The following is a 23,659-nucleotide window of genomic DNA, read 5'->3' on the forward strand; positions in this document are numbered from 1 at the left end:
TATATTTTCAGAAAAGTTTTGTACCAATAATAATGGATTTGTTGACGTGTCGTCTGTGACGTGTATCCACTCTCCGCTGTCTACTGGCACTGTTAATGTGAGCTTGTTATATTCATCCGTGTGCCCCGCAGATAACGTGTGGTGGAACAAACCTGCAAGAAGTTTCAGTAGACAGAGTTGGCAAGACACATGAATCAAGTTGTCTTTATTTGAGGTCACACATGGACGAAGAGTACATCAAAACGTGGGCATGCAGTGCCACCGACCTAACCCAAGAAAGACAGCGTAACCGACCGCGGGTTACGCACAAACAATAAACGAGCGCACCCTCCTTTACCATCCTAGCAAGTTTGTTGACACGGCACTAGAGAGGAAAGATGGCGGCGCCCACAGCAGTAGAGAAAACGATGACCAAACGGACAGAGACTTTGTTAAAACCCGTTTCCACAACCAGCCAAGCTGGCGAATCTTTCTCGGCAGATTCGTGGACAGGACAGGACTGTTTAGTGGATTTCCTGGAGAAAGAGGTCGGCAGCGACCTGAAATCCCTGAAGAATGTTGGCGACCTGCTGGAAAAGCTGCGAGAAGAAAACAACGTACTGGAGGAACAGGTGAATGAAACAAAAACACACATAGCTACACAATACAATGTGACAGGTCTTGTTCTTTACCTCTTTGTGTATTACATAATACTGAAGCTCATAAACCACAAAGGTGACAGTCAGGGGCGATTCTAGGATCAGACCTTTAGGGGGGCTCAGCCCCTAATGAGAATGTGACAGGCTACAGTGCCTTGCAAAAGTGCTACCTCCCCCCCACCTGCTAAATCCAAGGGGGTAAGCTTCTCCTTACGCCATTTTGATGCTAACAAGCACTCTTGTGTGTGTGACTTCTAATATCCTTCACTGGTCTCCGTCCAGAGACACGGGATCTGTTGGTCCATTCTATATACAGTCTATGGCTAAATCAGTACTTTCATTAGCCGATAATCTATGAGCTAGCTACTGAAGCACAACGTCAGATAACGTTTTTTTTTTTACACTATTAAAGGACAATTCTGGCGCAAAATGAACCTAGGGGTTAATAATGTCATGTCCCACGGTCCCGGCTTAAGCACAAAGGTGACAGAGCCTTTTCTGTTGCTGGCCCTCAGCTGTGGAACCGACTACCACCTGACATCAGAAATGCCCCTTCTATTGTGATATTCAAAGCCAGGCTCAACACTCACCTTTTTACATTGTCCTTCCCGGCATTTTAATTGTCTTACTCTGCTATGTTTGTAATTAAGTGATTGTCTTTTGATGTCGTTTTAGCCTAAACCACTGATTTGTAAGTGAATTTTATTTTAATTTTATTACTCTGTGGCTAATGCGCTATGTACAGCACTTTGGTCAGCGCGAGCTGTTTTTAAATGTGCTATAGAAATAAACTTTACTTACTAATAACATATGTGTACCGAGTCGAACGTTCTCTGGGACATGTTTTCATGCTTATCGAATGCGTCTCTAAGGACAGTAGCGTTCGTGTTTACATTCGGGCGCCATCTTGGAAAACAGTTGTGAGCAGTCGAACGACGAACGTCGTGCAACCAGTAACAGCTCAAACACGGCGTTCGTCGTTCGACTGATTGTGACTGTTTTCTGTCATATGTTTTCTAAGATGGCGCCCAAATGTAAACATGACGCTACTGTCTTTATAATCTATCTTTTTAATGACACTTACAAAGTTCTCAATGCTTGGTTTACATTTAGGGACCCTCATTATACTACCGTTTAAGTGTGGTGGTATTTTAATCCTTGTTAGTGGTATAAAATAGTGACTTACCCTCTGCCCCGAAAGCTAGCGTTGGCAGGTAACCACCGGTTTGTGGTAGCTTGTTTAAAGCTAGAGACGCATTCGATTAGCATGAAAACAGATCCCAGAGAACGTTCGACTCGGTACACATTAGGGTTGAGTATTGTTTGGATTTTTACGATTCCGATGCCGAACCGGTACTTTTAAAATCGATTCCTAAACCGATTCTTGAAAAACAGAAAAGTGACATCAAAGATGTAATATGTTTACTAGCGATCACGTGCAGTGAATGGTTAGTATGCTTTTACGTCCATTTTGGTGAGCCCAGAGGGAAAATATGGCATTTTAAAAGTAGTCTACATTTACGGTAGCTAGCTAACGGTAGACTACAGAGAAAGGGTGATATTTTTACGTCCGTTTTGGAGCGACAGAGGGAAAATATTTCAGTCGACACATTAAATGGAACCGAAATGAGGAACCGAAATTTGCATTCTAATCCAGTCCAATTTACCGGTTGCGTAGGAACCAGTAGGAATCGGACTGGAATCCATAGTGGAACCGGGTTTCGGTACCCAACCCTAGTACACATATGTTATTAACACCTAGGTTTATTTTGCGCCGGAATTGTCCTTTAACACTATGAAGGAACTAAACCTGACACTTTATAAGTCACAGTAATAACGACCAATTTGACACAATATTCTAACATTCAGCCATTTTAGTTGCTTACGTTTTCATTTGGGTTCTAATCTGCATCATGAAATGACCAACTTCTTCTCTGGGGACTACCAGCGTTAAACTTCACAACCGTCTCCTGCTCTCCCTCTGACAGATTAGATAGAGACTCAGCCAAAGGCGGGAGTCTGGCACAACCTCCTCTGATTGGTCAACACTATATTTCTGTTAACCCTTGACTTGGTTACAGGTGGATAGCATCGGAGACAGCCACACAGGATATTAAACCTGTTTCAAGCCCTTTGAGCCTGTAATTGTTTGTTCTCTGTCACTAACAGACAATTTTGCAAACTCTCACTTGAAGCACTAAAATTGATTTAATTTTAGGTGGCTGAGATTAAATGAAAGGGTCTAAAATTGCCCATGGTGACAGTACACATTTAATCCACAATATTAATATAATATTCTCAGTTGTGCTCAGCTACATTAAGCTAGGGCTGGGCAGTATATCAATATTATATCGAAATCGATATATGAGGCTAGATATCGTCTTACATTTTGGATATCATAGTATCGTGATATGACACACGTGTTGTGAGGGAGTTGGTTAAGGCTAATGCTAGCGATGCTAAGCCGATAGTTGTTGTCGTCTCCCCTCTTGGTAGCCTGGTCCTACCAGACAGTATGTAGGAGGGCGGAGCCAGGCTACCAGAGAGGCTCTGGGCAGATCCAATAGTTTTAAACTTCAACAGAGTACCCACCTTCAAGGTAGTTAACACTTGTCAATGGAGAGAGGCCAGACTCTCTGTACACATGAAATGGACCAGAGTCTGGTAGGACCAGGCTAGGGTGATAAGGTCTTTTCCTCACAAATGCTCTTGTGCTCTTGATAATAAGGAAGGACTGCATAAAGTACTCCAAGAATATTTACAACTTCAGTTTACAGCTGACCACAAGACTTGTGCAATCTATGTCCATTACTGTGTCAATTATAAGCAGTGACTTTATAATTTGTGTCATTCAGGTTCTGACTGTATCCAGCTCTGTGCCTCCTAAAGTTTCTGCAGCTCTGTCTGCTGCTGAGGAGGCTCTATGTTCCCTGGAGGACCTACTGCAGAGAGAGCGACTTACCTCCAACATGCTGCACCAGGTAGAGCTTCCACCAAGAGAGTTGTAGGCTAAATATTAACTTGAATGAACAAACAAGACAGCAGTGTGTGGTCACCACTGATAATATAGTTTCTGTTAGTCTGTTACAAATCATTTCATCTTATTCTGACTATTTTCCTAAGTTGCATTCAAGTCCCTTATATATAACGTGACTCGGTCTGGATATAATTGCAAATACTGGGGTCAATACAATATTTGTAGTTCACTGCTGATACCCAAGCACATTTGAAATGGTCAGTGAATAGTCCGTGTTTCATGTTGTCACATACACAGCTGTACAACAGTTGAGCTTGAATGTTCATTATTGACCTCGTAAATAGTGGTCTGTAAGAATATCTAATGAACATACAGTATCCACTAAGGCTGCACAATATATCGTTTTTTTCCCAATGTCATCGCAATATCAACACACCGCGAAAGGCTGCGACATATCGCAAAAGGCACTCCGAGATTTGTTGCGGTAGTTAGTTAAAAATATCAGTAGAAAACTGCATTTCATAATGTCATTCTTGCGAAGCAAGATGAAGAGAGAGACAGAGCGAGATGAGGCAAGCAGTATTCCAGACTCTGTTTGTGACATATAATATAAAGTCCTTTCACTTACTGTATACCATTCTGGGAGGTACAGTATAAGCAATTGTTTGTCTTTATTAATTATTCCATCTTGTAGCACCTACAGGGGGCCCAGCCTTGGATGGATAATCTTGGCCAGACGCTTAACCAAGTCGACACTATAGAGAGACACGTGAAATACCTCCGGTGCCTTCAACATATAGAGGAACTCAGGTACTGTAAACAGGGATAAGGTGATGAAGACACATATTAGGAAGACATAAATAGACGTAATGGAAGGAATAAGGAACCCTCAAAGCAAAGCACAAGCTGAATTATTGGGTCTAGGTCTATGGCATTACATATAATATTAGGGGTTCCAAATTTGAATGGGCACATGTAGTCAAATCTACATTGACTAAATGTTGAAATCATGCTATAATACACATGTGCTGACTGTGTCATGTAATATATGTTTGACATCCAAGTATTACTTTTAGAAGAGACAGAATGCACCAGTCTGACAGAAGCAGTGATGTGTGATGTTTTGCGTTTCGGCAGTGCTGCAGTCCAGCAGTGTCTGATGACCAGCAGTGTCTGGGAGGCCATAAGGGCAGTAGACAACATGGCTGCACTGGACGCTGGACTAAACCAGTCCGGATGTTCTCACCTCAAGGACTTCCTCCGAGAAACACTTCACTTCTGGCACAAGATCATCAAGGACCGACTGGCCAGGTAAACCCCATCCCCCCACCCCTCCTACCCCCAGTGGACCTTTATGTCACCGTGTCTAAATGTGGCCAAGCACGGTGATTAGGGCTGGGTATTGTTTGGATTTTTACGATTCCGATGCCGAACCGGTACTTTTAAAATGATTCCGATTCCTAAACCGATTCTTGAAAAAGTGAAAAATGACATCAAAGATGTAATATGTTTACTAGCGATCACGTGCAGTGAATTGTTAATATGCTTTTACGTCCATTTTAGTGAGCCCAGAGGGAAAATATGCCATTTTAAAAGTAGCCTACATTTACGGTAGCTAGCTAACAGTAGACTACAGAGAAAGGGTGATATTTTTACGTCCGTTTCGGAGCGACAGAGGGAACATTTTTCAGTCAACACATTAAGTGGAACCGAAATGAGGAACTGAAATTTGCGTTCTAATCCGGTCCGATTCCTACCGTTTGCGTAGGAACCGGTTCCATAGTGGAACCGGGTGTCGGTACCCAACCCTAACGGTGATGCAAAGGTATCACTGTATCACCATTCTGTATTCAATATTAGCTAAATCGTCCTCTCCAATTCTTACACAGTGATTTCGAGAAAGTATTGACTCAACTTCACTGGCCGATCATCTCCCCCCCGACTCAGTCACTGACGCCTACTGCCAATGCTCAGGAGATCAGCAGCCAGCTGGAGCTGCTCGTCACACAGCTGCTCGCCCTGCAGACCTCGTATCCTTTCAGTTTGGGTTTCTACACACCTGTTTTCTGTACACATCTGTTGTTTATTACTATGATAACCTTCATTATATACACAAACCCCGCCTCCTACATATTATATCGAAATACAACTTATTTGCATTGGCTAATATGCTTTGGAGGAAACGCCACCTCGTGATGTCAATGTCTGTTGGTTGGTCCACCACTTGAGTTCAATATCTTGACAAATAATGAATGGAATTCAATTACATTTTTACAAATCATTCATGGTTCGTGAATCCTACTACTATTGATGAGCCCATGACTTTTCACCTTGTATAGCAGTTTAAAATGTTCAGCTATTTTAATGAAATATCTTCACATCCACCAGATGAGTTGGCATAAAGCTTGGCACAGACATTCACGGTTTCCAGAAAGTGTATCCCATATTACTTTGATGATCCGCTGACTTTTCATCGAGTACCACCAGCAGGTTGACATTTTTGGTTCATATTAAAATGGTTATGCAAGTATTGAACAGCATGGAATAAAGGTAGGTACACAAAACTCGATAGAACAATTATATGACAGCAAAAACAATAGCAATAACAACAACAACACACTGCATCAGCCATCCCAGCATCCTCAGTCAAGTCAATTCAAATCATGAATGAACTAAAAAAAGGGAACTCAGAGAGCGCAGAATTCCACCAAGGTGACAAATAGTTGTATCTGTCCCGTGATTCGGATCCACTCCAGAATTGAATGGCTTCTTCCTTGGCCCATGATACACCATTCCACAAAGTTTAATGGAAATCAGGCCTGCAATGATTTTTGTAACCCTGCTGACGGACAAAAAACAAACAAACTCAACTGAAAATATAACCTCCTTGGTGGAGGTAAGAAAAAAAAAAAAAAACATAAATTTACTCCCAAATATGCTAAAATCGTGAATAGATAAATATATTACACTCACCAATAAGGCTAAAATATCAACAAATTGCAAGGTGCTTTGGATAAAAATGCAATATAAATGTAGTTAATTGAATTACATTTTAGTGCTCTTGAATGAAGATTAGCTGCAAAAAATAGCTCACATATAGTACAGTATACAATATACAATATATATTGCTCTTTGATGTATGCATCTTACAACTTAAAAAGCTTAAAAAGTTTGTGAACAAATTGATTACACGAGACAGAAAGTAGGGGAATGACATGAAACTGGTTCCCAGCAGGATTTAATCTGGGTAAGGTGTGGGTTTGGAACACTGCAAGTGCTCCAGTGTTTGGTTTCTTTAACTTTCCTGTCAGTGATGACCTCATATCCCAGGGGGCTTTGGCACCTTGTCAAGGTGTACCCTCTATCCAGCCTGCTTCTTCAGCCACACCTCCGTCCCAAGCTCCCCCTCTCTGTCTGCCCATCCAGATCATGCTGCTGCCACTCAGCAGGAGGTTCCGATACCACTTCTACGGAAATCGACAGACCAACTCCCTCAGCAAGGTCTCTCACACACAGAACATGCATCACATATACACGTGCAAACACTGGCAATGGCAGTAACTCCAGGCACCTGTAGCATCCCAGTGTTAAAGCAAGACTTGCTTATTACCAAGTTTTAGACCAACTTTGGTCTAATTGAGTCTATTTAAAATCAGTCCTGTTTCATTATTATGACCCTCTACATCCATCCATCCATCCATCCATCCATCCATCCTTCCATCCATCCATCGTCATCCGCTTATCCCGGGACAGTTTTGTGGGGGCAGCAGCTCCAGCAGGGGACCCTAAACTTCCCTTTCCCGAGCCACATTACCCAACTCTGACTCGGGGGATCCTGAGGTGTTCCCAGGCCAGGTTGGATATATAATCCCTCCACCTAGTCCTGGGTCTTCCCCAAGGCCTCCTCCCAGCTGGACATGCCTGGAACACCTCCCTAGGGAGGCGCCCAGGGGGCATCCTTACTTGATGCCCAAACCACCTCAACTGGCTCCTTTCGACGCAAAGGAGCAGTGGCTCTACTCCGAGCTCCTCACGGATGACTGAACTTCTCACCCTATCTCTAAGGGAGCCACCCTCTTGAGGAAACCCATTTCGGCCGCTTGTACCCTGGATCTCGTTCTTTCGGTCATGACCCAGCCTTCATAACCATAGGCAAATTGACCGGTATATCGAGAGCTTTACCTTCTGGCTCAGCTCTCTTTTCGCCACAACAGTGCGATAAAGTGAATGTTATACCGCCAATCTCCCGCTCCATTGCTCCTCGCTTGCGAACAAGACCCCAAGGTATTTGAGCTCCTTCACTTGGGGTAAGGACTCATTCCCTACCTGGAGTAGGCACTCCATCGGTTTCCTGCTGAGAACCTTGGCCTCAGATATGGAGGTGCTGATCCTTATCCCAGCCACCTCACACTCTGCTGCGAACCGATCCAGTGAGTGCTGAAGGTCACCTCCACCTGGATAAAATTATTTTACTGTCCCACGTTAGTCCATAGCCTTTCAGGTCATTTTTGCAGAGCACTCCTACCTCTGAGTAATTTAATTGAATTCAATTTGATTTATAGTGTCAAATCATAACAGAACAATATCTCAGGACACTTGACAGATAGAGTATGTCCTGGTGCCACCACAATCCCCCCCAAAGAATTTGCGTGGCGAGAAAGCACAAGGACTCCGGGGAAGAAGCTAAATTAGTAACACGCATTAATGGAACAAATGCAGACGAGTTCTGCTTGTGGGATAGTCGAGTGGTTTCGGAAACCCCGAAACCTTTCCGATGTTGGAAGTAGGATGGCTGTGTCGGAACGTTTCTGTGTCTTTCTTAAACTGCCGTTCACACCTACTTTAAGCAGCGGTTGGTCAGTTGTGTGGAGGTGGGGCCAAGGTTTCAACTTCGCTCTTTACTCTCTCTACAGTCTGTGAAATACGTGTGTCCCGTATTTAAATGACCTTTTCCCTCTCTTTATGACGGCTGTTCAGAATATTTTTGGGGGCATAACCTGACCCTTTTGAAGTTCTCAGACATGCACGCACAGCAAGGAGTGCAGCAACCTTTCTTTTTTGGACCCTACACTGACCCTCTGTAATCTTTACTTCTATGAGGACAGGCAACTGGACCAGAGAGAGACTAGTTGTCTACACGGAAAATAAAAGTAGAAAGTTGTCATAAGCCAAAAAAATTGAAGTCTTTGGCAAAGCTTTACAACAACTTAAACTCCTCCTCTGTCTGTGCCTTTTTCAGCCAGAGTGGTACCTCACACAGGTTCTGATGTGGATGGGGAACAGCTCGACCTTCATGGAGGAAAAGATCCAACCTATCCTGGACCGAGCTGGAGCCACCATCAGTGCCATGGTATGTTGTCTTATAACGGGCTCTAGTGGATTGCTTTGATCTCCTCTGGTTAAGTGTAGTCCAAAAGGTATTTCTTTCAGTCTGGCACAGTAAGTGTTGTATGTGCGAGCAGGTGGAGCTGTGTCGAGGCCTGCTGTCTCTAGTCCAGGAGAAGGTGGCCAGTGATGCTTCTAGGCTGCTGTACGATGACGTGCTCTTCTGTCACTTGGTGGAGGAGGTGCTACAATTTGAGAAAGAGCTGCGAAGTAACCAGTCATACCCAGCAGCGCTGCCTGGTCTGCTTCACCTTCTGCTTGAAGACGCAACCCTTCAGAAGTGGCTCACTGTGGAAAAGAAGAGTAAGTATGAGGATACCTGAACAGTATTATCTTACTCCTGTCATTGCATCGGTATGATTAATATTATAAAGGCATAACTACTTCCATGGTTATACAGTCAGTTTATTATTATAATGCAATTTATGTTTGTATTAAAATGAGCCCTTGCATCACTCCAAACTCAGTGGCAATGGTCAGAATACCTTCCAGAGCATGCAGACTAGTTTCATCAACTGGTAGCTAAAAGGCAGTGGCTTGGCAAACTTCCTTCTACCGATGACAATGCGGTTATGATGATCTGTGTTTAAAAAAGTGCATAGTTGTTAGAGCGTGACCGATATATTGGCGGGCTGATATTTGGCATGTTCCAAACTAACGTAACGTCATTTATAATGGGCCGATAAATGAATATTTAAAAAATAAAATAAAAACAGACGAAACCCCCTTCAAAAGTATTGGCGTTGCATAGTTAGTCCAACAGAGGGCGCTCTACAACGTCCCTGTTGGCAACACTCGTGTTTAACCCTTTAAGTTTCATAGCTTAAGTTTGTATTTTTTTTACATTTTATTTATCAGAACTTTAACATATTTTGATGTTCTTCTGTTCTGTTGTGACAATAAAATAAAACAATAATTATCATTATTTTAAATAACTACAAATAACTAATGTTAGAGAAATCTGTTGATGTTTTGTCACGTGTTTCTGGATTCTTTTTTTTAAAAATATATATCGGAATATCAGATTTTGAAATCACCAAATATTTGTATCGATATCGGCCTTAAAAATCCTTTATCGGTTGGGCTCTAAATGTTGTGCTTCTGGGTTCACTGGAAAACAACATTAGGAAATGCGTATTGCTTGGAATTGTATAGTTCTATATCCACATTTTATGTCACCTTACCAGCACGGGGTGTAAGATTTTGAGAATGTGACTCCTGAAATTGACATGACGGGATCCGCTAGAGAGAAGACGTATAACTCTGTTGGAACTACAAAAAACACTTGTACAGTGGTGTAACAGAGATGAAGTTCTTCCCAAACAAAAGATGTTGCTGCATCTAATAATGATCAGATGCTTGGCTTTTCTCTCACCGTCTTTACAGACTGAAAACCACCAAAACAAATGTCAAGGGTCAACGTGACGCATAAGAAATCTCATAAATATTGTGCCTAACTTTTGCAGACACACTCCACTGTCACCAGTGGGTTTTTTTTTTCATCAGTTTTATATTCATGTAAGTTTTTGGGCTGGTTATGATTTTCCCGATTCGATTCCGATTCACAAGGTTCTGATTTGATTACATTTCCGATTTGATATCAATTAGGCTAGGGAAATTTCAGTTACAATACTAATTTTGCTTAGATATAAAAGAGATTCTCAGAGAACATATGCTGGAAATTGTACAAGTTTGAGTTGGGTTATATATCCATGATGAAAAGGCATATATTAAAAGATTTATTTCTGGATTTTATTAATCAATATCAGATCGCTCGAACAAAGGAAGTTTTCCTTGCCACTGCTGCACTAAATGCTTGCTCTTGGGGGAATTTTTGGAATTGTTGGGTCTTTGTAAATTATAGAGTGTGGTCTAGACCTAATCTGTAAAGTGTTCTGAGATACAGTAACTCTTGTTATGATTTGATACTATAAATAAAATTGAATTGAATTGAATGATACCATCCCATACATGCTTACCACATGTTAAGACGTGTTCCTCATGGCCTGGGTATGTTTGCTCAAGAACAGTGAAGGAGCATCATTATCCTGTATTCCTGTGTATGTACAGTGGCAGTGGAGAAGATGGATGCCATGCTGTCGGCCGAGGGAGCTTGGAGCTCTCAGTACAAAGATATCAGTGATATGGATGAGCTGAAAGCTCCAGATTGTGCTGAGACCTTCATGACTCTTCTACAGGTCATTACTGGTAAGACTGCTCATTTTTAGCTTGTTAAAGGGCCTTTTCACAACTCCAGACCAAGGTTAATGTTTTTGTTACATTGTATTCATTTGATCCGGTTAGTTTTGCAGTTATGAAAGCACACTAAAGAAACTATACATGACATAACTACTTCACATACCTGAGACGTTGTTTTGTTGCATTGTTGAAAAGCAAGACATGGGAACTTTACTTGGGTTTTATGGAGCTAAAGCATTTGTTCAGAGACAAAACTGAAACTTACACTGTACATTTACTACCACTTAACAAATAAACTGCTGATTTATTCTCTGCTCTGATAGCCGACAGCTGTCTGCTCTGAGCGCATTCACCGTCTCTCTCTCTCACTACGTACACACTAAGCACTGAGCCATTCCTTAAAGAACCTATGCTACAACTTGCTGTATTTGGTCCGAAAGTCTAAAAAAAAAAAAAAAAAAAAAATGCTTTTCGTCAGACCAAATTTTGGCTGTTTGGTTCTGAGGTTTCACAGCTGTAATTTAAAGGACAATTCCGGCGCAAAACGAACCTAGGCATTAATAACAGATGTGTACCCACTCAATCGCTCTCTGGGACATGTTTTCATTCTAATCGAATGTGTTTTCTAGCTTGAAAGAAGCTAGCGCGGACCGCTGATTAGCTTACAACGCTAGTATTCGGGGCACAGGGAAAGTAAAAATGAATCGCTATTTATACCACTAAAAAGGCTCAAAATATCACCAAACTTCCACGGTAGTATAATGAGAGTCCCTAAATGTTAACCGAACCATTGAGAAAATTGTAAGTGTACAGACAGTTTATTAAAAAGATAGATTATAAAGATAGTCGCGTTCTCGTATACAGGCGGCAGCCGTCTTAGGAGCTACTGTCTTTCTAAACTATCTTTTTAATAAATTGTCTGTACACTTACAAAGTTCTCAATGCTTTGGTTTACATTTAGGGACCCTCATTATGCTACCATTTAAGCCATTTTAGTGGTATAATTAGCTTCTTTCAAGCTACAAACACATTCGATTAGCATGAAAACATGTCCCAGAGAATGACAGAGTGGGTACACATCTGTTAATAACCCCTAGGTTCATTTTGCGCCAGAATTGTCCTTTAATGAACTGAAAAGTCTGAAAATCGGACCAAACGAGGTAAGTGTGAAAGCACCCTAAGTCACTATCAGTAAATGGTTTTATTAGGAAAAGCATTAACTCTGTGCATGAGATACACACAAACGGGGACCCACTCATAACAACATCACTCCATAGCTTAACAAGAGCTCAAATACTTGACAGGGTACCTTTTAAAGCATACAGGATAGTAATGTAAGCTGTTTCGGGCATATGAAACATTGTGAGTAAAAGTCTTTTGTCATCCTGCTGTGCTTAGAGCGGTACCGGGCCTTACCCTGTCCTTCTGCACAACTCAAGTTCTTGGGGCTACAGAGAGAACTGGTGGATGACTTCCGCATACGACTCACCCAGGTAATAATGACAAAGAGGCTGCTATTAATGAAGGAAAGCCCAATAGCAGTACACTGTTAAAGAAGGAGAGAGGCACTTGACTAATGATTGAGGAAATGGGGCTGGGCCTTCACCTGAAATCCACATTACAATGAATCAGACTGATCTCATGAAGTGCCGTATGTATGACATGCCAATTTGTATGCCATTATTGGCGTGTTATCAAGACGCATACTTGCTTTTTAGCATGTTTATTAACGCCTGACGCTCTATTGACTTACATTACCTTGCGATTGTGTGTGAATTTACACCGTAGCGAGTAGTATGAAAGGGCGAAAATCCGCGTAGGGAGGTTGGTTACCGTTGAAGTGTGGTGATATTTTGAGCCTTTTTAGTGGTATAAATAGCGATTTGTTTTTACTTTCCCTGTGCCCCGAATACTAGCGTTGTAAGCTAATCAGCGGTTCGCACTAGCTTGTTTCAAGCTCCAAACACATTCGATTAGCATGAAAACATGTTCAGAGAACGACAGAGTGGGTACACATCTGTTAATAACCCCTAGGTTCATTTTGCGCCGGAATTGTCTTTTAAGGACTGCAATCAATGAAAATGGTTTGAAGAGTGAAATGACTAAGGCAGAGGTGGTATATATTCTGTTTTTCCTTTCCAGGTGATGAAGGAGGAGTCTCGCTGCCCGCTGGGTGCCCGTTATTGTGCCATCCTTAATGCTGTTAACTACATTTCCACCATCCTAGGAGACTGGGGAGACAATGTGGTGAGTGGGGCTTTATGTAAAATGTATAATTTATGTATAAATGTATTTAGTCTATTTATTCGTTTTTTTGCAACAGCACCAGCAGGATGTTGCCATGGCTGGACAGTTCTCAATTGGGTCACTCATGCAAGCCCCTTTGTTTTCATATGAAAGCTGATTTTACTGGGAAGAATCTCATCTCAGTCCTGACCTAGGGGGGTGGGAGACTATCACTTCTTCGCCCTCCTGTGTTGATTCAGCAGAGATATTGACAGAGGAACAAATGAGTGTTTATATTTGTTCTTTCTGCAGTCTGGGACCCTATAGCGCCTCCCGGAGGGCAGGAGTTGGTACTCCCCATGCAACACATGGGAAGAGTCCAGGGAGATTTTGTCAGCCAGTCTGACGGTGTGCAGTACATGGCTTTCAGTGAACGCATTCTCCACTGAGTGGCTCACCAATTTGGAACAGATTCCCAGGAGCCATTGAATCCGTCGGAAAAAAAAAGGGGCTAGAAAGATGTGTATGCCAGGTCCCACGGAAAAGTTTGAGTTTTAAACATTTAAAATAGAACTGGTTACTTTCAAATGATGCTGTCAAACAATATCTACTGTACATCTTCTCAAAATCATCGCGCTTCACTGGTAGGGCACTGGCCAAACTTTTCAAATGTTAAACGTTAACAAAGCACAGGCAAAGTACAGGAACTTTGCCTAAATAAAATCAAGTCTGAAATTGGTAGAATTGTGATTTAAGAGGTTTTCTAATCAAACAATGAGTAAAGAATGTTGAAAGTCATAGCAAAGATGCAATACTTCACACAGTTTTGAGACTTGGGCACAATAAGTTTTATGTGAGACTACGCTGCACTGTGCTGCCAGCTGACCATTAGGCGTTTACACGTTCCTTTATTCCTTCTTCAGTTTTTCCTGCAGCTGCAGCAGGCAGCAGTTTCACTTGGCGAGGAGGTAGTACTGGGAGGCCTGGGGGTGTTGGAGGTTGGTCGTCTGGCTTCCCTGGAGGGCTCTCTATTTGAAGGTCTGTTGGCGTTGCTGGATCGACTGAAAGGAGACATGCTGGGAAGACTGCTGGAATGGACCATGAGAGAAATCGCAGATAAAGCCAAACCATACGGCCAGGACAGGTGAGAGGCATCAGTCTGTTGATGAGTACCATATTGTATTATGTTTTAATGCTTCATACTATCAGGTTAGGACAGATATAAACTCTATGAGAAACCCTGCCATATACTGCTGCAGTGGGTATGGTTTTTTTGAGAATAAGAAATTATTGCACAGTAAACTTGTTGCCCACCATTGCAGAGACAGGAGGTTTGTACCTCTGGCTTGGTTCTGCTTTCCAACGTTTACCATTGTCTTTGCGGGTGGGATGCTGGTGAGGACTCATTTTTATTTAGTTATTTATGCAGTTTTCATTGGTAGTCCCTGGCCATGTGTGAAGTTGGCAGCCAAAAAAAAATCAAGAAACAGTTTTAAAACAAAAGTCATGATGTTAAACAGTAGTTCTAGAACTTTCTTTTTTTTTTTTACCCCTTTTGAAACATTCAGTTCCCACTGACCAGCGCAAAACATTTTTTGTAGAAACAAAGCCTATATAAAGAGGAACAATACAGCACCACCACAGTCTGATTTACTTAAAGTGCTCATATTATGCTTTTTGGCAAGACACGCAGAATGTCTTGTAGACTGAGCCCCTTCTAACCCAGACAGCAGCTCAGGTTCTGGTTCAGGCTCATACTTGTACTTGATTGTTGCTCTTCGGAGTTTGTACCTTCACGGTTGAATGCACTTATTGGAAGTCACTTTGGATGAAAGCGTCAGCTAAATGATATGTAAGGTAATGTAGTATGTCATATGTATTCTGGTGAAAATGCGATGATGTTTAATATTTTCTAAGGATTTAGGTTGACTGAAGGAATGATGGGACTTGTCTGTGGTCTCATTCAGACATTTAGTTATCTGATGCTGCCATCTGGTGGACTCATAATAGTATTACGCAACATTTACCCCTTCCGTAACCAGAGAGGATTGGGGATTTTCCCAAAACACCAGACATGTTACCTTTTGTACAGGGACAGTTTTTCTGTCTTTGGAAAGTTTGTTTTTCCTGTCATGTCTGTCTCTTTGCACAATTACTACTGCTGCTAGAGGGCGCTGTCCCTTGAGTGTAAACCTGATGTGAACAGATGTTGTTTCAGGGCACTTGAGTGTAAATGTCTTGGAGTTGTGGTAATTTTGTGCCAGTGATTTCACCTGATGGAAATAGGAGTAAATCTCAACAATGATTTATTTTGTCGTATTGACATTAAGAGAGAGATTGTTGTCATGACACCGTAGGGCTAGGTCTTCCACTTTGCCCCTACAGGCCCTCTCACCACTGTTGCTTCTCAGTCCAGTCTCAGACAGTGCCCCTTGTGGCGGGCCAGTCCTAAGAGTTATTGTGGATGAGTATCTATTCTCAGAGTGTGGGGTCTTTCAAAAATCAAATATCCAGTTGTAGCTGGAGTTGCCAAGACCAAGGCCCCTGAGTTTTAACACCAGTTTGGTTGGTACAATTGTATTAAAAGCAGAGCAATCATTTATAAACATTCTTACTGTTCGAGGAGGCAGAGATGGTGCATTATGAAGATCTTTATTTCAACAACAAAGACCTGAGCTAGTCTGCAGAGCAACTGCCCCAAAAACTATGAAGATTATTAAATCAGATACGAGGAACTTTCAGTTTGTGTTGATTCTAGCAGCCCCTTTTAAACTAAGGCAGTAGTGTCTTTACCACACCTGCTGTCATAAAGATCTTTTCTAGCTGTCACAAACCAAAGCATTAGCAAGAGTTTATTGTAGCAACTAGGGATGCACCGATCCGACTTTTTCAGTCCCGATACCAATTCCTGGGCTTTGTGTATCTGTCGATACCCAATACCGATCTGATACCGTTGTTGAATTAATAATAAACTGTATACCTTCCACCTTATACCTTCCTTCCACCATGTGGAAGAGACTAAAGTTACCAGACTTCCCTAACTAAACATTACTTTCCTAACTAAGACAAAATAACATAGATGTAATATATTGAATTCTTATTTATTAGTTATTTATAAAACACTTGTGCATTCAAATCGAAAATAGAATGTAATCAAACTTCTTAAAATAAATTTAAATAAATAAAATGTAGCAGTAGAAACAAAATAGTGTATTGGTCAAACATACAATAGTAATCAAACAGTTACCAAACATTGTAAACATGTACAAAAATTTGAATCCTTATTTATTTGTTATTAAAAAAAACTATTTATTTTTAAAAACTGGATCGGCCCGTGGATCTGTTAGTTTTTCCGATCACCGATCCAGCTATTTTGTCAATATCGGGGCCGATATCCGATCTTAATATCAGATCGATGCACCTCTAGTAGCAACCAACGTAATAATAACTGCAAGCAGTTATGAACGGGGTCCAAGCAGAGGTGATGCAAGACGTGTGTATATATAGCGCCTTACATGAAACCCAAGGATGATTTACAGAAGTACAGGGGGACAAAAAGAAAATAGCATCCTAAGGCAAACATGAACTGAAAAGAAATTAAAACTTGGCGTCAAATGGAAGGGGAATGTAATTTCATGCAGGCTACTGACGTAGTTATTTTGTGAAGGAAATAGACATATTCCATACCTGTCTAGGAGGAAGAGGGCCAATCCAGGCTTGGTTTTGAATAAGTTACAATCCCGTAATTGTCTCCATCTGTTGACAGCTCAACCGAAGTTAACCCTCTCCCTTTTAGCTTTCAGTTGTTCTTTGTTTAATTTCCTTTTTTTGTGATGGCCCTGCCCAAGTATCAGCCATAAGGACAACAGATGCTTTCTAAAATACAATTAGACCTATATAAAGAAATCTCCTGATACCTTTTACCTGGCTGGATACTCACTAACACAGGCTTCTCCGATGTTACACCAAAATCTGTGACCCATTAGAATGTGTTACTGTAGAGCCGGTCTGCCTGCCGTAAGTCATTTGAGCAAAGGCATTAATAAAAACTATATAAAAATAGCGTCCTTTTCACTGTAAGTCTCGGTTGCTGTTACAGGTCATTTATGATCATCAGATAAACAGTTCTAGAAACGTAGCTACATTTTTTGGAGCTATTTCAAACACACCCTCACCAAATTCCACCTTCCTGATGATATCTCTTGTTTTACCATTCATTCAGCGGGGCTCATAGCCTGGCTCCGCCCTCCTACGTACTTCCGCTCAATTTTCATTTCCCTTCAGTACTCCGTCCGGGTTCGCGGTATATTCCAAGGGGGTAAGCTTCTCCTCGGACCGCGAACCTCCTATGGCGCCATTTTAATGCTACAAAGCGATCACCCCCCGTTAGCATCCCATTGACTGCCATTCATTTTGATAACTTTACATCTGAAGAGTTTAAAGACTCGATTTGTCCATTGTTTATTTCTAAAGAAACACGACAATGTATAAAAGGCTCCATTACCTTGTAGCTCACGTTATGGCTCCATAGCAGACGTTTTTGTAAAAATAGGCTAACGATTGTGTCATAACCACGAGACTTACTGTCGCATAGTAGAGGAATTACCGTATAGTACAGGAGAACCGCGCAGGCAGTTTCGTCTCACATTAGCTGTTTAAGTGTAATTACTAATGTTAACTAGCATTTTAGTTAGCAAAAATTAGCCTGTGCCTATGTTATCTCCTTACATATATCTACGCTCTCCGTCTCTGCAAGATTCGGAATGATTGAGATTTCTCTTGGCACAGCTACCAGAAGACTTACAACTTTCAGACAGGTTGCTCACGTCACATTTACGTCGTCTCTCTCAGTTGGAGGCTGCACAGTAACGCTCAGCGCTCACCGGAAAAGTGCTTCTAACGGCCTTCACTGGTCTCCGTCCAGAGCAACGGGATCTGTTGGTCCATTCTTATATACAGTCTATGGTATATTCTTGGGTTTTCTCCAGCCAAATATTGGCGGTCCAGTGAGCGAACAGAGGGAGTGGCTGAGAACGATCAACGATGACGTTAGGACGTGTGCGAGAAAGATGCGAGCGAAGCCATTCGGTCTGTTGTGGCAACGCTGCCGAATATCCAGAAGTTAAAGCCCGAGGAAGAACAATCTTTGCTGAGTTGTGTTGGTGGCCATGATGTTGTGGCCCTCCTCCCCACGGGGTTTCGGGAAAAGTTTGATTTTCCAGCTTGCTCTGTTAGTGGTGAAGGAGTTGGCTAAGGCTAACGCTAGCGATGCTAATGCTAAATATAAGCCTTGACGGTCTACCCTCTTGTTGCACATGCGCATGACATACGTCATGACCAAACGTTAGCGATTGGTTATGGCAGATCCAGAGTGGCTCTGGGCAGATCCAATAGTTTTAAACTTCAACAGAGTACCCGCCTTCAAGGAAGTTAACACTAGTCTTGTCAATGGAGAGAGGCCAGACTCTCTGTACAGATGAAATGGACCAGAGTCTGGTAGGACCAGGCTATGGGGCTCAGGCCGGTTTCTGGAAACCAGTTCTTGGAAATAATCTCCTGATTTTAAAATAGGGACTGGCTCGTCCCAGTCAACCTGACGTCTGTGGTTATGTTCCCATCAGATATCCTGTTTTGACATTCTTGTTTGAAATGACGCACATTGAAAGGAATAAAAGTATTTGCTCCAGACTTACGGGTCTAAACTTGTTGCACAATGATTAGAGTACAAAAGTTCCCACAGAGGATGGGTGATTAGAGAACATTCCAGCTGCAGCAAGGCGTTGGCTGTCCTAAAGACTTCTGAGTCCAACAAATTGGCCATAATTTAGCACATTGTCACATTCCAGAACATGATTCTGTTTTGTTTTTCTGAACTTTTCCTGAGAAAATGCTAGAGGAACTATGTGTGACGCATTCATTGTACTGAAGGATGTGCATAAGCTTGTAGTGGTTGAAAAGGTTGTGATTTTGCCAGGTTCCTTTGCAGCCTGTCCGTTGTTTTTATTGCTTATTATTTTTGGATGTCATCCTGATGCCTTTCATTTAATAAGATAAGAGCTAAGATAAGCCTTTATTGTCTCCTACAGGAGAAATTCATTCTGGACATTCGAGAGAAACAAATGGCGACACATAAACACACAACCTATACATAGAAACATAATCATACATTATCTCATCCAATGCTTCAATGAACATCTAATAAACCTCACACAATACCCCCCCCCCCACCCCCCCCACACACACACACACACACACACACCTTTCCTCACAATCCCAGAAGAACAGAAGAGAAAAGAGAACCCACAACACATCCTCCCCCTCATATTGCACTTCATTTTAATAATGATTGCACATTTCCCATTAACTCACGCTGTGGTCAATAACTTCTGTATTGCACAATGCCCAATTGCGTAATACCATATCAAATATAACATAGCATATCTATATATAAAAATGTTGCACCAGTACCCTATCAGGCATTGCACATCCTATAACCATAATGTTAAGTACCACAAGTCTTGGTAACCTGTACCTTCTGTCTGAAGGCATCAGCTCAAACTCACTCTACAGGACGTGATTTGGGTCGTGGGTGATTTTGAGACCCTGTTTCCTCACCGCCTCCTCGAAGAGCTCTTGAAGAGGAGTTGGCGGCATTTGGCCAATTATTTTTCCAGCCCTTTTTATTAAGTTTTGGAGCTGTGATTTTATTTAATGGACAGGTTACTGAACCAAGTCATAATGCCATAACAAACAATAGATTCAATGGCTGCCTTGTAAAACAGTTGCATGATATCTTTGTCCACTCCATGAACTTTAAGTCGTCTTAAAAAATATAGACGCTGACTTATCTTTGAGCAAACATACTCTACTTGATGGGACCACTGCACAGTCTAATTGTATGCCTAAATACTTATATGTTGTTACCTGCTCAACAAGTACACCTTCAATATGGAGTGTGCTCTGATCTCCTATAGACCTGGGCTCAAAAATCATTTCTTTGGTTTTATTTACATTAAGTGGCAGGTTATGCCTGTTGCACCACTTCACTACCTCCTCCATCTCCTGTTTATAGATAGCAATGTCTCAGTCTTTTGTAAGTAAACTAAGTATGGCCGTATCATCTGAAAATGTAATAATGTGGTTATTTCTATTGATGTTTCTGCAATCATTTGTGTATATTATAAAAAGTAAAGGAGAGCTTGCCAATGTAAAGCATTTTGAATTGCCTCTGTTTGAATGGGCAGTATAAAGATACAAAATTATGGTTAGTAATGACTTTACTCAAATGATTTTCCAAGTCCCATAACTGTTTTAGGAACTAAGCTCAGTTCCAGATGCTGACTGCCTAAAACAAGGACGCCAGGTTGCTGTTTACCATGCAGAAAGATCACTGTAATTTCGAGACACTTTACAGATAGAGTAGGTCTAGACCACACTCTATAATTTACAAAGACCCAACAAGTAGTCAGTAATTCCCCGAGCAGTAGGGGGGTAGAGGAGATCTCAAATTGAAAGAAAGCATTGCCTTTGGCTATTACATTGACAAGCGTTTGCCTCTTGCATTGTTTTGAAAATAGATTATTTTCCCATAGCTTTTGTTTTTGCTAATTTCACCCAACAGGGTGGCCAAAGAATTGAGGTTTGCACTGATGTGTTCTCTAACTCCTGCCTTTACTTTGTCTTTTCTTTAGGTGGTTATCCCTACCACCCCAGCATGACCAGTCCACCATGACCCTGTCCAGTTCAGCATGTCCCATGATGCTATGTGTGAGGGACAGATTGTTAAACCTTCATCAGGTCCTGAGTCTTTCTCTGTTCCAGCTGGCCTGGCAGGGCCTGGCAGAGAGACTCGACAACGTGCTCTACCAGGATGTAAGAGATAAAAAAAAAAAAAAAGAAGCACTAAAACCTACTTCTTCTGTTCCAAACAACTGACAACGTGTTTCCCTTACCATGAATATATCCATGTGTCTGTCTGTCTGTCAGGTGATCCTGTCTAACCATTTCAGTGAAGGCGGGGCAGCTCAGCTTCAGTTCGACATGACCAGAAACCTATTTCCTCTGTTTGGTCACTACTGCAAAAGACCTGAGAATTTCTTTAAGCAGTAAGTGTGAAGACCTGAGAATTTATTTAAGCAGTAAGTGTGTGTGTGTGTGTGTGTGTGTGTGTGTGTGTGTGTGTGTGTGTGTGTGTGTGTGTGTGTGTGTGTGTGTGTGTGTGTGTGTGTGTGTGTGTGTGTGTGTGTGTGTGTGTGTGTGTGTGTGTGTGTGTTTGTTTTACTATATTCGTGGGGTCCAAAAACCGGAGAATACAGTATACTTGTGAGGTCTGCACAGCCTTGTGGGGCCCAAAATGCTGGACCCCACTACTTTAAAGGGCTGTTTGAGGGTTAAGACTTGGTTTTAGGATTAGGGTTAGAATTAGGTTATGGTTAGGGTGAGGGTAAGGGTTAAGGTTAGGCATTTAGTTGTGATGGTTAAGGTTAGGGTAAGGGGCTAGGGAATGCATTATGTCAATGACGGGTCCCCACAAAGATAGTGAAACAATCGTGTGTGTGTGTGAGAGAAATCATTAGGCTAATGTTCGGGTGTGTACCTCTTTTCTCTGTTGTAGGGAGCAATTTTCACTGTTCTTCCTTAAATCGGAGTTTAGGATATTTTGTGACAGCCCAACATGTTTGGGGCCAACTGTGGTCCAGTAACGTCCAGTGCACATAAACTAAGAATGGAAATCAGAGACACCTGTCCAGCAGTTCAACTTTTGAATTTAACATAACATCGGATACGAAATATGATTCAAAACAGATCATGTATATCTCTTAACATATCTCTTTCTGGGATAGTTCTCCAGAGTGACACACCACTGGCTATACATATAGAGTAGTGTGTGTCAAGAGAACTAGCAATGTGTGTGTGGTTATGTCGTCCATACATATAATGCACGTCTGTAACAGCTTATGCTACTCGTAACAGATGGGATGGTAATGATCCTAGGACAAATGGTAAGCTAAGAAAATCCTACCAAAGATTAAGAGCCCACGTTTAACCCTTATGTTGTTCTTCTGGGTCAAAATTGAACTTTTGTCACTTATTTTGTCACATTTTTTAAAAACGTTTTTGATGGTTTAGTGATAGTGATCACTAAACCATGTATACACTGCAACTCAACTTATTGCCACTATTTTTACGCTCATTTTATTTTTTAAATTTATAGTCAATAAACCTCATTTAGCCTTTATGAAATGATATCTAATTTTTGAGTTAAAGCAGAAAAGTATGAATTATTTTGAGTAAGATTAAGATCAGAGGATGTTGTTAGATAATCACAGACTGTCAGAATAATGCTATAAACTTAAATAAAAATACCCAAAAGTCAATGATCGTTTCATGGAACCATCCACGTTACTTTTGGGGCAATTTGGTTGAAAGAAACTTTGAGAAACTTTGAAAACGGGTCAAATTTGACAGGAGGGTTAAGGGATAACTTTGGTTCCACCAGCATAATATTACTAGTTTTGTCTCCATCTGCTCTCTCTCTCTCTCCCCCCCTCTCCCTCTCCACAGTGTTAAGGAGGCGTGCATCGTCTTGTGTCTTAACGTGGGCTCTGCTATTCTGCTGAAGAATCTCCTTAAAGAGTCCGAGGACGAAGCGAGAGATTTGGCAGGTGCAGGGGATCCTCCACCAGAGTCTGCACTGAATGAGTTGGGGGTGTACTGCCTGGCACCCTGTGATGTGTTGATTCTCCTCAACCTCAGAGCCTCCTGGCCTGGACACTAACAATCCTACCTGGCAATATTCGCTGGTGGGGAGCGTGCGTCAGATTGAGTGCTCTGCAAGTTTTCCTTATGACATTTTTGTCATTAGCTTTAATCTTCTTCTTCAATACAGGTAACATTTGTTAAGTTAGGACTGTTCAGATAGTGTTCAGTAAGTTGCTACTATTGCATTGTCATTGTATAAACAATTGTCCTTTGTCTGGTGGATTATGTAATAAACCCTTACCTGCAATGCTCTCGCCAATGGTTCAACATACTGTTTCCTAGCAGACTCTCGGGCCTCCTGGACACCGGCTGCGTGGCGTGAGCGTGTCAGCTGCGTGGCGTGTCCGTTTTTCTCAGGCGCGGCTCGAGCAGCGCCGAAAACGCGTGCATGCTAGAAATAGGACCGACGGCTATTTTTCACGCGACACGCAAGTGTGTTGGAAGCGTTTCCAGGCAACATAGAATAGGAAAA

At 41.8% G+C, this 23,659-nt stretch overlaps 1 protein-coding gene across 1 annotated transcript; it reads left to right on the plus strand.

The window, feature by feature from the left end:
• Nucleotides 1-124: 124 nt before the first annotated feature.
• On the plus strand, nt 125-23,434 carry rint1 (RAD50 interactor 1). Its single transcript, XM_031288199.2, has 15 exons — nt 125-611; nt 3,494-3,619; nt 4,310-4,425; nt 4,753-4,926; nt 5,505-5,645; nt 6,927-7,116; nt 8,855-8,965; nt 9,078-9,303; nt 11,071-11,208; nt 12,598-12,692; nt 13,342-13,446; nt 14,349-14,569; nt 21,117-21,297; nt 21,412-21,530; nt 22,990-23,434. The coding sequence occupies exons 1-15, from the start codon at nt 378-380 to the stop codon at nt 23,201-23,203; spliced, it is 2,391 nt and encodes a 796-aa protein (XP_031144059.1). The 5' UTR covers nt 125-377; the 3' UTR covers nt 23,204-23,434.
• The last annotated feature ends 225 nt before the right edge of the window (nt 23,435-23,659 follow it).

The sequence above is a fragment of the Sander lucioperca genome, chromosome 20, assembly GCF_008315115.2.
Source record: "Sander lucioperca isolate FBNREF2018 chromosome 20, SLUC_FBN_1.2, whole genome shotgun sequence".
NCBI classification, from domain to species: domain Eukaryota; kingdom Metazoa; phylum Chordata; class Actinopteri; order Perciformes; family Percidae; genus Sander; species Sander lucioperca.

Bases quoted from the DNA above. Each gene is read 5' to 3' on its own strand.
- rint1 (XM_031288199.2), top strand. From the start codon at position 378: ATGGCGGCGCCCACAGCAGTAGAGAAAACGATGACCAAACGGACAGAG. The intron at 4,927-5,504 runs GTAAACCCCATC...ATTCTTACACAG, and splicing joins ATCAAGGACCGACTGGCCAG to TGATTTCGAGAAAGTATTGA. The intron at 9,304-11,070 runs GTAAGTATGAGG...GTGTATGTACAG, and splicing joins GCTCACTGTGGAAAAGAAGA to TGGCAGTGGAGAAGATGGAT.